General features: G+C 39.2%; 1 protein-coding gene across 1 annotated transcript; it reads right to left on the bottom strand.

Annotated features, from left to right (window-relative positions):
* Nucleotides 1–4,967: 4,967 nt before the first annotated feature.
* On the bottom strand, nucleotides 4,968–9,438 carry nccrp1 (P1, F-box associated domain containing). Its single transcript, XM_085363332.1, has 6 exons — nucleotides 9,250–9,438; nucleotides 8,102–8,182; nucleotides 7,929–8,025; nucleotides 7,668–7,763; nucleotides 5,396–5,534; nucleotides 4,968–5,313 (listed from the first exon to the last, which is right to left on the bottom strand). The coding sequence occupies exons 1-6, from the start codon at nucleotides 9,389–9,391 to the stop codon at nucleotides 5,167–5,169; spliced, it is 702 nt and encodes a 233-aa protein (XP_085219458.1). The 5' UTR covers nucleotides 9,392–9,438; the 3' UTR covers nucleotides 4,968–5,166.
* Nucleotides 9,439–14,424: the final 4,986 nt, after the last annotated feature.

Consider the following 14,424-nt stretch of genomic DNA (forward strand, 5'->3'; position numbering starts at 1 on the left):
CTTCTGTAAAACAAACTAAGATTTATTTTTAGAATTAATATTTTGTTTCTAAGTGGAATTGACAATTTAGTCTGTTTTGTTTGTTCTATTTTGAAACTTAAATGCTTTAGCGGCTGCCTTTTGTATAGTTTGCAATATTTGCCTTTATTTATCTGAAAAAGTCTCATGTTCCTTAAGTACATCTACCCTGTTGAACTTATTATGGGAAATAAATATTTAAATAAAAACAAGCTGCTGATTATTTCACATTTTACTTGTGAGCAACGGCACATTTAAATCTTACAAATATAGTTATTTGGCTTATATCGTGATAGATATCGTTATCGCCTGAAATGAAAAAAACATATCGTGATATGAAAAAATCTCATATCGCCCAGCTCTAGTTACAGAGTTTAACGTCTCTCTTCCTCTCTAATCAGTTTGACTCTGAGATAAACAATTCATTCGACATCTCTAAACCATTTCCGTCTCTTGTTTCTCGCTCTAGACTCATTGTGCCTGTGTTTAAAAAAAAAAAGAAGAAACGTACACAGCTGCTTTTCCTGGGACTTCCACGTGTACCTCACTGTAAAAAGATAAGGCAGGTGGACAGAGAAAGTCAGCATGGGGCCGGAGGTGAGGGCGGACAGAAAGGAGGTCGGGAGACAAGCGGCTGACAGCCAGCAGACAGCGGCTCCTGAGGTTTCCATTACCTGAGACAGCCTGCTCAGCCACTGGCTCTGTCACCTTAGAAGGAACAGCACTCTCAGCTTCAGTATGAACCCAGACAGGGACACCTGTTATGCAATATTCAGGAAACTGTCATAAACATAAACAGTGGACTGAATATACAAATACATACTGATGGCTGTGCAAAATAATAGCTCAGATACATACGATCAGCACCTTACCCCTGTAAGCCATCTCTACTCCTTTCCCCCCCTTTGCTGTAACTCATTCAAGAGAGAATCTCTACTTATTACCCAGTATAAGTGAATACGTTACTTGTACTGTTCATTAACTGGGTGACATCACACAGTCGCCTGAAGTCTAACATAGATTATGAGAATGGAAACACAGCAAGCTACAAACTTATTTTTTTTGTTTGAAAGGTGACTTTTATCCTTCACTGTGTGAAGGATAAAAGTCACAACATGTTAATTCAGGAAAACAACCTAGTTCAGATCAACAAAATGTGCAGAGGCAGCCAGCAGGCTGGCAAACACAATAGACCAGCGAGTCAATGAAAACAAAACAGACCCTGATACGCACCGACTCTCCTTTTCCCATTAATCACACGAACTCACAGAGAAACTGATAAATACTATACATCACAGCAAGCTTAACAAGTTCAAAATAAACAGAAATTGTTCACTTGTGATTTATGTCACAGAGGTTTTCTGGGCTCATTAATACTGTTGCACTATTCAACAACTGATATCCAAACAAGGTAAGCCAATCTAATTCAAAAAGAAGTATCATCCATAAGACCCTGACCCTGGTTTTCCTTAATCCTGGAGATTAACATGCAGGGGAATCGCATGTGAAATATGAGAGAAATGTAAGGTGTAGTATAGCCCATTGTCCCTTGGCACTCACGAATGGTGCACATATGGGTGACTGCACCTAATGCTGCCGCATTGGTTTACTTGAGCGCTCACATACGTGTGAGTCTGTGGGAAGGAGCTTGCATTTCAGGATAAGTGTCAGTGAGCTTTAGTGGTAGACTACTTAGATTTACCTCCTGAACCCCCAACACATATTGTCTTCCCTGTGCTTAGATATCACACATAAGCAAGACAGCAACGGTCTGTCTGCAAACAACATGAAAACTGGGCTTTAACTAAAACAATTGTTTAAAAAATATAGAACTGACAAAGAATGAAAAAGCATGAGACCATACCACTTTTAATCCAGGTGTTTCTCATCGCACATGTGTATGGACTCAAGCACCTAATTGTGCAATCTGCTTGAATAAACACTTGTGAATGAACAGGTCTATAGAGTTCACTGAATTTGAACATGGCACTGTAACAGGGTGCCACAGTTGCAACAGGTCTGTTAAATAAATGTCTTACTTCATATGCATTCATAATCAACTCTTACCATAGCAACAAGTTACAGAGCAGGGACCCCGAGTGCTGAGGTGGGTAGTCGTCAACGCTCTAACTGTGAGGCTAATATAAAATAAAAATTTCGACAATAGTTGATGCTGATGAGGATATTTTTGGTTGTCTGTTCTCATAACAGGGTCATTCGGCTCATCGTCACACTATTTTTGAATGTTCAGACAGAAAGACAAAGCAACAACAGATAGACATTAGCCACTAGCACTGATATATGTCGTGGTACTGATATTCAATATCTATATGTCATCATGCCTCAAATAAATAATCATCCCTAATATTGAATTCCTCATTACAAAGACTCTTTAAATGTGACATTGCATCATAATATTTAATTGTTTCAAATACACCCAAAGTGTAACATCAACCTTTTTTGCATTCCTAGTTGATTGGAGTGGATTTAAGCTCTATAGATATTACAACAGAAGAGATAAGTGTATGCCAAAAAACTACAAAGAGAAAATGAATAATCATAGTGCTTTTTTGGATCCTCGTCTGAAAAGTGATATAACTGATATAATCTCTCTAAGCAAATATAATGAACCAGCACTGGGGATGTATCTGCAGTCAGCGCCTCCTGTCTCACACATCAGCAACTCTTAACACACCGATGGCCAGCCAGGGCTGTGGCGGACACAAGAGATGAGTGAGTGGGGATACTGTGTGAAGCCAATCTGCTAAATGAACAGTGTTTATCTGTCAGTTAAATGTCAGCTCTGAAGTCCAGCCCTTATCAGAATTAAATGTCAGGGACGAAGCTGGGCGATCTTTCTGAATAAAACATATAAAACCTCTGAATGTCCAGCGGGAACACACAAACACACATTCTCTGAGCATCCTGGACTCATGGGACAGTAAAGGAGAGTAAGTAGGTTCTGGTATGAATTATAATGCACACATGTGGTGGAGCTGTAGCAGATTAGATTTCGTTTTCAAGCACTCATCAAACATTTACTTGCAGCTACCAGTGATGATCCATCTAGATGTTTTTCCAGTTGTACTATATAACGCAAATATACGGTAAAGATTATGGGCTTAAAAATACGGACTAGAGGTACTTGTTTAGAGGTATAATGTTTATATTCCTGTTTTTACCGGCCACACACCGCTTACTATTTCCTTCCCGAACCCATTCCTTTTTGACGCAAGATTGCTTTTAAATTTTAAAAATCCCGGTCAACTTTTAACCTCACTTTTTTTCTATAATAGAAAATAATTACATAGATAAATAATTCACTGGTGTGACTGACAGCTTAACCACTAAAGTCATTAGGTTTGTAACAGCGTAGTGACCCCGGCCCTATTTAATGTTAGCTATCAAAACTGTACATGGATCGCGAGGGCGTAGCCTCTAGCAGCCCGCCACAACCGCGGTTTGTCCGCCGCACCTGTTCGCTGGCCATTCCTTCCCTTCGTGTCTTACCTTATGCTTTATGGGACTTCTCCACCACAGGCTGCCATTGCTTCAGAAAGTCTAGAAACGCGTCCTGGTTAAACTTTCCCGGCGTCGACAGCAGGCTGAACTCTCAAAGTGAACTTTGTCGTTAACTCACATTGTGGCTAACAGAGGTGGTGATGCTGCGAGCCCACGCGGCTCGTGACGTGCTGCCTTCAGGGTCTCCTCCCGAGATCGTGTTTTGGACTGTACGCTTTTAAAGTGGATCAAGAGCAAAGGTTTCTGAGACTGGAAATAATATATATTAATCACGACCTCAAACGTCAAAGAGACTTTGTTCCCGCCACATAAATCTGGTTAACGTCGTTGTTTATGTAATAATTTTTGAGAGCGCCTGAACGCATCTTAAGCAGATTAAAATGCACAAATGAGACGTTGATGTTACCGTGCTCTCCTGAAGGCTTGCTTCCTCCCCAGAATTTTTTAAAACCCCACTTTTTGTCCTTCTAATATTTATATTTGTGGGTAGAATCTGCTCATGTGCTGAAATACAGTTTATTAGAATTGTGTGGCAAGAACTAATGACATTGTAAGCTCTTGTTAGGAGTTTCAGGCAGAATAAAGTCTTACTCTGGTCTGAAAAGCGTTCTAGTTAATTGCTATTAATGTATATTTGTTTGTTCTAAAAAGGCCACTGTTAATATTTTTCATATTATGACATGCACAGAGCTCTTCGTAGTAAAAATCCAAGTATATCCGTCATCACTTCTAATCAGAAAGCACCACTGGAAAGAAAACAAAAGGCTACTAAGAGTACAGTATGGTCACCATTCTGGATGCTTTGTTGTTATGTAACCATTAAACAAAGCAAATGTAAACATTTAAATATAAATTAGTTTATTTGTACTTAACCTTTGCATTACTTCTAATATGACAGTCTGATCACAAAGGTAATGTTATATCTTCAGTGATAGGTGTTATGTGGAACAGATATTTATGATGTGGCATAAAAATAACTAATGAATCTTAAATATACTGCCTTTATCATGAATGAATGAATGAATAACAGATTTTTAGAAAATGTTGGACTATGTTTGTCCTTATCCTTGAAGACCTGCCCCGAGCTGTAAGGAGATAAGTGGTTAAAAAAAACCTGATGGATGACATTATTAAAACATTGTAATTTCAAGAAACATTTGGGAAAAATAATTCTTACCAGAACCTGCAATGAACACATTTTACATTCAAATATGATCATAAATCATATTTATAAATCATACATATAAGCTCTTCATCAAGAAGAATTTCATAAAACCTCCTGACATAGTAAAAATAGTGAGTGCATGGTTAGTGTTTTACACACACAGCACAAACATATCTAATATTTTAAATACCCAAATATGTAAATACTTAAAAGAAACGATCAACTCTCAAACCAGAAAACTGTATGTTTTATTATTGCATCATATCAGAATCTTCAGAAAAAACTGTGAATTACACCTCCTGGCCCACCTCCATGCCTCCCATAAAACCAGTAATCAAATATTGATGATTGTGTCCATCATTATATTATTGTCATGACAACCTTTGTAAATGCAGTTACATATTGCTGAAACTGATTACACTGAGTGCATTATCAGATATGGCTGCACTGTAAGATTTAGCCTACGGGCTGCTTTTGCTTGGTCGTACAATCACTGCACTGCCAGTGAACTGTGTATTGTGGAAACCATTTAGGAAGCTGTTCTTCAGTCGGTGCAAGAAGTGGACATATCTCACGCCGGGTCCATAACCGGAGAACACATGTGACACCTGCAGGCCAAGACAGATGTGTACATTGAAATGCAGGAATACAGCACTGTGCACTGTAGTGGCAAAGAAATGAGAGTCTCACCTCTTTCCATTCGTGAGAGTAAACCAGTCGCTGCTCGGTGGGGTTGACTGTGTGCTCTGAGATCACTGTGTTTTTATCCGCACCCAGTAACTTCACATGCAGCTGGTAGATTGAGTCATGCAGCTGACTCTCCTCATACCTGATAACATGACACACTTAGATTTTCCTAAAAACTTCAAAGACATTTTCTGTATGTGATGTGATTAAATTGTTCAGAGCAGATTACTATACACTCATATACACTCCAGGCTTGTGGAATGTCTTTATATTCACAAATAGTATAAATATCTGGGACCTTTGGGGGAATGAGTGCTATTATGCTGGCACCAGGATGTCTGTAGTGTAAGGGGACAAAGGGGGCCTTAATCTAGCTCAGTCACTTAAGTGGAAACACATCTATATATGTGAAGTTAGGAGAGTCTGTTTGTTCTTCCTTTTTGGCATGCAAACAGAAGCCACGCATGTGTCAATTCAAGCATTTTAAACTTGGAGTTCATCTCTTTATTGTCTCAACTTGTACAACAATCACTGCATACACATTGCTAGTACTGCATAAGAACCCCTTTTGCTTCCAGAACCAACTTAAGTCTGTGTGGTAATTCAACAAGATTCTGGGAAAACATTCCTAGAGGTTTTAGTCCACACTGACATGACAGCATTACGCAGTGGCTGCAGATTTGTTGGCTCTACATATACGATGCAAAACATCTGTTTTACAACATTACTTAACTGGATTTGAACTCTGGTAACTGTGGAGGCCATTTGATTACAGATAACTCATTGTCATGTTCAAGAAACCAGATTGAGGGATGAAAGCAGCTGTCAGAAGATGGGTACAACACACATAAAAATGTTAGACATGGTCAGTGACAATACTTGGGTAGGTTGTAGAATTTTAATTATGTTTAGTGTGGGGGGAAAAGGGCTCCAAAGTGTGGCAAGAAAATATTCCCTACACCATTACACCACTGTCCATCTCGACTGTTGATATAAGACAGGATGAATCAATGCTTTTATTTTGTTAATGCCAAATTCTGATCCTAAAGACTATGACCCTGAAGAGTCTTAAGAGAACTGTAGCACATTGTACATTCAGAGATGCTCTTCTGCATACCTTGGTTTTAAAAACTGGTTAATCGACTTACTGTAGTTCCTAACAGCTCGAAGCATTATGTCCATCTCCTCACCCCAGAGACTTGCTGCTTGCTGGATATTTCGTTATTCTCTGTAAAACCTACCGCTGGTTGTGTGGGAAACCCAGGGGATCAGCGGTTTGTGAAATTCTTAAAACAGCATGCCGAGGACCATAAACCATTCCATGCTCAAAATTACTTGAATCCCCCCCTCCCCCTGCACTGATTTACTGCCGTGTGACTGGCTTGATTACGTATTTGCGTTAATATGAAGTTTGGCCAGTGCACTTAAAGTGGCTGGTGAGGGTAGGTTGATCTGAAAGGTGCACAATGACCATGTTGATGGTTTTAGCTAGGACTAGCACTTGGTATTGTCCAATAACCTTTGTGACTGAGACTTCCAGTTTAATAGGGGGTGTTCAAGAGAGACCAAAATATACATGTCATGGGATGAGCTTTTCTTCCTGTCAGTTTTTAATCACATTGCTAACAGAAGGGGTCGTAAGAATGCATATAGTTCAGTTTCGTTTAGCTTTTTTACTTTTATGGGTTTTGACTGTAGTAAAAAAGCATCTACAGTGTTGACTTCATGCATGAAACAAGCAGCAGTAGGGAATTTCTAGCAGCAGATTGTTGAAACACACACACAAACACACAGGTCTCTGTTGACCAATAACCATTTGGAAATGAATGCTATTAATTGAGGAGATCAGATCAATAAGTAGCCAGTGTGTGTACATTAAGTGTCCTTTTATTACAGTTTTTGCTAAAAGTAACATAATGTGTGATCTTTTTGTCTAGAAGCAGTTGTGCATCCTTAGTTTAGCTGTTCAGTTTCATTCATTTTTATTCACTGAGGACTAGCCTGCAAGCGCCCTCTGCTGTGTTCCTGAAGGAACTGCTGACATTTTTTGTAGAAGAGGTAAAGGCTCATATGGATTGGCTCTGGTATTGGTACACTGCTCCTGTTTAACTTGTTTGACAATGTAAACTCTGTTAGCATTATTAGGCCCTTTTACACTTTACTCACTCGGTGCAAAGGTTCTATCGTTTCACTTTGAACTAAACCAAAATGATGCAGTCACAACTATAACTAATTTATTTACATTTTTTGTTTGTATTTATGTTTATTTACCCACCAGTCTTGGATGGCAATTTCAGGCTGAAACTCATCCAGCAGCTCGTCCCACAGTCCTTCTGCTTTCAGGTCCACAACCTGCTCCATGGTGAACCAGCTGGGAACACCACCACAAACAAGAGTTATACTTACTACCACTGTAATTATACAACTAGAGGTTATATAGCAACCCACTCTTTAAATGTCATTTCTACAAGTATGTTTGCAGATAATCCCGGTTATACCCAGCATCGTGGTAATGTCTGACCCAAGTAACACCTACCTGTAACGAGGCAATGCACACACCACAACACCTTCAGGTATGCCGCTTGTATCATAGGGCAGGACCTCCGAATTCGTGGTCCAACCAGTGAAGTTGCCTGGGGATTCAGAGATTAGTCATGAAACCACATTGATTTGATTCATTTTTTGGCTAACGTCACTCCTGTCCCTCACCATCAGGCTGAAATCGTGGAGGTCCGCGGTCAGGCACGGCAGGCAGTTCGGGTTCAGGTGGTGGGATGTCTTTACTCAACCCTGTGTAGGGAATAAGAGACAATGTTGGCCACTGTAATCCCAGTATACACAGCTCACAGACAAAGAGTTATCTTTCTGACAAGCACTGGGCGTGCCTCTTTGTAAAAACACACTAAGTCAGCATTCTGAGTCACACCTCAGTTTCCAGTTGTCTTAGGGTCATAAAAGCTTTTTCACATCTAATCTTTATGGTAAATGGACAGATTCTTATATAGCGCTTTTCTACGCTCCCGGAGTACTCAAAGCGCTCTATACAACAAGACAAAAAAACAAAAACAGCAGCCGTTTTAGTTGATCTGTTTTCTTTCTTTCTTAAAAACAGCATACTGCACGGTTTAAATGACGAGGAGGTTTAACTCAATGCTTAATGTTTTCAGCAAAGTTATGTCTCACATAACTATCAAAAGTACAGCTGCTGAAGCGTCAGGCACTTTTGTTCCGTCTGTATATGAAGCTGAATGTGGCCGCAGTTTCGAGGAGATAACACAAGATTCCATTTCTGACCGTTGGATTTGTGTCTATTGGCATCGTTTCATAAACTTTGTATGCTTTGATGGGTTTGTGTTTTCATTTACTTGTTAGCAATGCATTTCACAAACTAGTTTAGTTGTTGTGTGCAGCAGAATACTGGCTTAGCGGGCTTAAAGTCACAGTGTCTCCGATGTCTATACCCAAAGCATCTATTTGTTTGTAAACATATCGCTACATAACCAACAGTATATATGCTGAATGCTAAACACCCAAACAGCACCAGTTAAAGTATGAAGACATCAACTTCCTGAAGATCAGGGTTTTTTTTCCCTTCTCCACTTCTGCATTAGTCAGATTGCACACAGGTACTCAAAAACAAGTTAGGGGAGGGGTCTGTGCATTCAGGATCCATTTTTCCGTAAATGACCAAAGACAATGAATTAATTATTAACTTAATCCCGCTAATACTGGAGGGATGAATTCACACCAGCATAAATGTGTGCAACACATGCCATCTGTCTGTAATCCAAACTTTCTGTGGATAAGGGAGAGACAGCAAAACAACAAGCGTAGCGTGTGTAACAGTGATATGGTACCGTATGGCGCAGGGTTCATCAGTAAATTTCTTCCGAAGGGCTTGGCTTCATACACGGACTTCCAGTCCAGGCCATCGGGCATCGGTGCACTCTGCAGGCTCCACTCTTCCTCGCACTTCTTCTTCCACTCGGCAGCAGACATGGTGCAAATAGCGTGACAGGGCACTACAGCTGTTTCCGAGTTCCCAGTCGGTAGTTTTATCTGGAACGCCCCCTCCTCCCACTCGAGCACAAACCACCAATAGAGGCAGTGTACGTAAACAGTAGCAAATTTTCTGTGACTAACTAAAGGAGGTCTGCCTGTGACACACCCCGGTGTTGCAAGCCAACATGCTGCTCCTCCCTGGCCTCTTAAAGTCACAGCAGTTTAAAAGAATTTCCATCATCACATGATTTATTGATGACATATGTCTGAATACAGATAGTGGAAAAATGTCAGTTTTAGTTTTGCTGGATCTCAGTGCAGCATTTGATACAGTTGACCACAACATATTACTCAAACGACTGGAGAATTGGGCAGGTCTTTCAGGAACTCTACTAAACTGGTTCAAAACATACTTAGAAAACAGGAAATACTTTGTATCAATAGATAACTTCACATCTGAGCAGACAAGTATCACATGTGGAGTTCCCCAAGGTTCCATCTTGGGGCCCCTTCTGTTTAACATTTACATGCTCCCACTGGCACAGATTATAAAGAACAACAAAATAAACTATCATAGCTATGCAGATGACACACAAATATATATCACAATGTCACCAGGAGACCAAGGCCCTGTACAGGCTCTTGGTAAATGCATTGAGGAAATTAATGACTGGTTGTGCCCAATTTTCTCCAGCTAAACAAAAACAAAACTGAAGTAATAGTCTTTGGTGCCAAAGAAAAACGATTACAGGTCACCAGAGAACTTCAATCTATACATCTAAAAACCACAAACCAGGCGAGAAATTTGGGTGTAGTGATGGATGCAGACCTAAACTTAGAAAAACACATTAAGACAATAACAAAATCAGCTTACTATCACCTCATTTATATTAAATATACATTAATATATAATATAAGCCCTCATATTATATATTATTTATTCATATGAAGTTTTGATGAATCTCGTTTAACGTATAATCCTTTATCTAAACAAGCTACAGAAACCTCACTACTGAAAGTGTGTTTAAAATGAACTATAAGGTGAATATAATAATATCATTTCGCTGTATCCTCCAGTAGCCTCTAGTTTTTTCTGTGTGCATAATTCTTTGATAAATATATTAAATCTTTTGTTAGGTTCAGTAGCTTGTACTTATTTATTCATGTATTTAAATCTCAGGGAAATATAAAAATGCTTAATCTTAACAGCAGTCTGCCAGTCTTGTATTAATCTTCTAATATTATTCTAATATTATTACTTATTCGAATGTATTTTTTTCAAAAATGTATTTTAAGTCAAAGTAAGCACTTTGAAAATACCACAAAATAAATCACTTATTAATTAAAAAACATTCTATTTGTAAAGTTGTCTATTTAGCTCATTTGAAAAAATATGGAATTGTTTTATTTGCAGTACGGTTTAAACATTTCTGCAATAAAAAAAACACCTTTCCCAGAAGGTTTCGTCAGTAAGCAGTGTCTGATGATTCTGATGCAAGGAGCACTTTGCACTTTTAGGATATTGCATGATAACTGCACTCTTGCACATTGATTTTTGCAATGCTTAGAAGTCTGTATCTTGGCCAAGTTAAAGTTAAGCTTGTTTAGTTACAGAAATCAAAAGGCTCAGTCTGCATCTTAAGCGCTAAATGCATTTTGCATCATTTTTCTATTGGAGGTGTTAAATGCAGTTAAGTGCAGTAAGAGTTTAATGTTGACTGCAGTGTTAAACATCCACAAGGTGGAGACATTTGTATGTATTTAGTGAGGACACCTAATTTCATCCACAACTGTGCTGCACTAAAGCTTTTTCAAAGCATGCGCAACTCACTGAAAGTAAAGTCAGCAACCAGAAACACTCCTCAGGGAATTATCAAACAACAGGGCCTCGCACATTTTTAGATCATGCCTAAAATTAAATAAGAAAGTCTGACATTTATCATTAATGTGTGAGAGTCTAAAGGGATTTATATTCCATGTTTTTTATCCTTCTACCTCAGTTTTGCATGTCTTTATGTAAATAAAGACATTTCCACCTTAAATTCATGTAGAAATTGCAAATATGTGCCTAAAAAATTACCCAGCCTGATCATTGTTTGTTCATTTATAGTATTCTCTAAGTGCTTCATAGTATAACACAAATAGATGTTGGGAACCAGTTGAAATCAGTATATTTATAGCCTAAAACTTATAAAATGTAATGTCATTTAGGTTAATTTACAGGCTACATGCTAATGACATAAGGAAGACCCTGAGTCGACAGGGTGTGTGTGGCTGGCGGAAAGCCACAGACACACAGGTTGCAGCAGATGCTGGGTTGGCAGCTTGAGCTGCAGGGCAACATGCTGTGCTGTAATATGGCTCTGACACACATAGTTACTCATAGCATACAGAACTGTGAGGAGAAGCAGTGTGCACAGATCAGCCGCAACAGCACTGTGGCTTGCTTTGTATTGTAGGGATGCCTTGTGTTGTTAAAACAGCTTAGATGTGGCAGAGGCCTGCGTCTTGTACTATTAGGCAGTTTCACCATATCCAGGGTATCTTTTCATTATCTGGATTCACTTACGTTCTAATGTTCAGGACAGTTTTGTTGTTTCTATGGCTGCACATTAAGCATTTAAGATATGTCAAGTGATAAAAACCCAAACACCAGTTACAGAATGAAGACATCAACTTCCTGAAGATTAGTTTTTTCCACTTGTCCATCAGTCAGATTGCACAAATTTCCAAATTTCACAAGACAGTGTTTGTTTGTTTTTTCTTTCAGCTGCCACCCTGATGGTTTTTAATTATGTAAGAGCAAATAAAGAATTAATTCAACCTTCAGTATATGAGCAGAGCCCTCAGATAGCCATATGAAAAAGGTTTTTCATAGTTTTCCTCTTAATAAGAAGTGTGTGGTGGTCTCCTAATTCGTCCTGGAGATGTGTTAATACTGCAGTAATTGTGTTTCTACTTCCCTGTGCCATTCTAGAAATCCAACAAAGCATCGACACAGCCTCCAACTGTGACTGGCCAATTGTTACCCATTTCAAGCTACTTCTTCATCTGCCACCATTTCTCAAATCATAAGTAACAGCTAATCAAATGCACACGATTATTTGATTGTCAGCAAATGTGTGAGACCTCTATAAAGATAGACATTTTGGCAGTTTGTTGGTCTGAACCATTCAGGTGTGTGTTAACATAATGGCATTATAACCCAACATGCTAGAGTTAACTGATAAATGAGAATCTGGGGTGCAAGGTTAAGTATATTCACTGCAAACCAATGGATGACATCGTGGCGGGGATGTCCATCTTTTCTATGCCATCTATAAGTAATTCTTGCTGTTGATTTAGTGAGAGCTCCAGGCCAAGAAACCATATTCCTCTGTAAAGCTACAATCACTTGTTCTACACTTTGATCGAGCATTTCCTGTAAATGTAAGTTTGGTGATTCGTTTTATGTTTTCCTCTTTCTAACAGGTGTAAAATTTGTCAGAAGCTCTTGTGTCTTAAGTTTTCATTTCCTGTTTGGACATCCCAGATCTACATAAATGATATATGTTTCTTCCTGCAGCAAACAGTCCTAGTTGTCCCTCTTGCTGTTTATGAAATCACAATCAAATGCAATTTAAAAGAAATGAGAAAATGCAATTATCACACACTGTAACACACCTCAAATTGAATTCACGATCTGATATCACATGGATTCGCAAGCGTAATCTGCTTTGATTTGGCAAGTTATTCCATTAAGCTGTGGCTACATGGGCTGAAATAATTGCATTCTGCCTCTCTCTCTCTCTCTCTCTCTCTCTCTCTCACACACACACACACACACACACACACACACACACACACACACACACACACACACACACACACAGAAAGCGTGGAAAGAATAACCTGTCTCATTTGAGGCTCATTCATCCATAAGAAGCAGCAGATTGAGCCAGACTGAGAGTGAATAACACCAGTGTTAATTCTCCGAATAATAATTTCAGGAGGAAATGTGGACAGGAAAGAATTTTTGAATCAGCACAAAGGTGTTTTTAAAGTAGTAACTGAGTAAGTATGAAAGTAATCAGGGCTGGTAATCCAGCTTGTCAGAAGACGGAGGAATGACTCAGAGGTTTTTTTGGTCAGGTGATGAGAATAGCAACCTCTCAAAGGGAGAAGAGGGTAGTATGAGCTGTAATTATGCACAAATCTACACATTAATAGGATATAAAAGAATGATGAACTCCAAAGTTGCCCTTACTTTGGAATACTATTCTTGATTACTTTTAATGCCATAATTGTTGATACAAGACCCAACCCACACTTCCAGTTTGTTTTCTTTGTAGTCTTTGTTCTCACTTGTTGTGACCATACTAACAAACTGTAGGTATGGTGTAGGTTAGTGATGGGTCGGTCGCGAACGAAATGGCTCTTAGAGCCGGCTCTTTGACGTGAACGACGCGAGCCGGCTCCTTATCGCCAGCCGTGGGTTTTTCTTTGGCTGTATCCCAATTCAGGATCTGCAGCCTTAAAGGCCGCATTTTAAGGCCGATTACATCACAGCGACACGACGAAGGCTGTCCCAATTCGAAGGCTGCTCGAAATGCGGCCCTCAAATGCGTCCTTCATTTCCCTGAATTTTAAGGATGTGGTGGTGTAGACTTCGTGGCCCAACATATCCCAGGATGCATAGCGCAGCGGTGGGTGTGGATAAATTTGCAGAAAAAAACGGCAGATGAGGGGCGCCCGAAGAGTAAACTTTAAGTAAGTGCTGAATATTATGTCACTTATTTATGTGCAAATGTTTAATAATGAAGAACATTAAAACATTACTGTTGGCCACATGCCGGCAAAGTTATGTGACATTAGTGACGTTTGTACTAACTTGGTTTAAAAGCCTTTACTTTAAAATATACGGCGTTCAATAGCTGAGCTTAATCTTGCAGAGAATGATCAAAGCTCATGTAGAAACAAACAAACAAATGAACAAAAGAGTTTCTCCTTCATTTCTGTCAAACAATGCTGAAAAGTTTCCAGCTGTTACT

Source organism: Diplotaxodon limnothrissa, linkage group LG10 (assembly GCF_057381915.1).
Source record: "Diplotaxodon limnothrissa isolate DT_005_m linkage group LG10, D_limnothrissa_male_GT1.1, whole genome shotgun sequence".
Lineage (NCBI taxonomy): Eukaryota > Metazoa > Chordata > Actinopteri > Cichliformes > Cichlidae > Diplotaxodon > Diplotaxodon limnothrissa.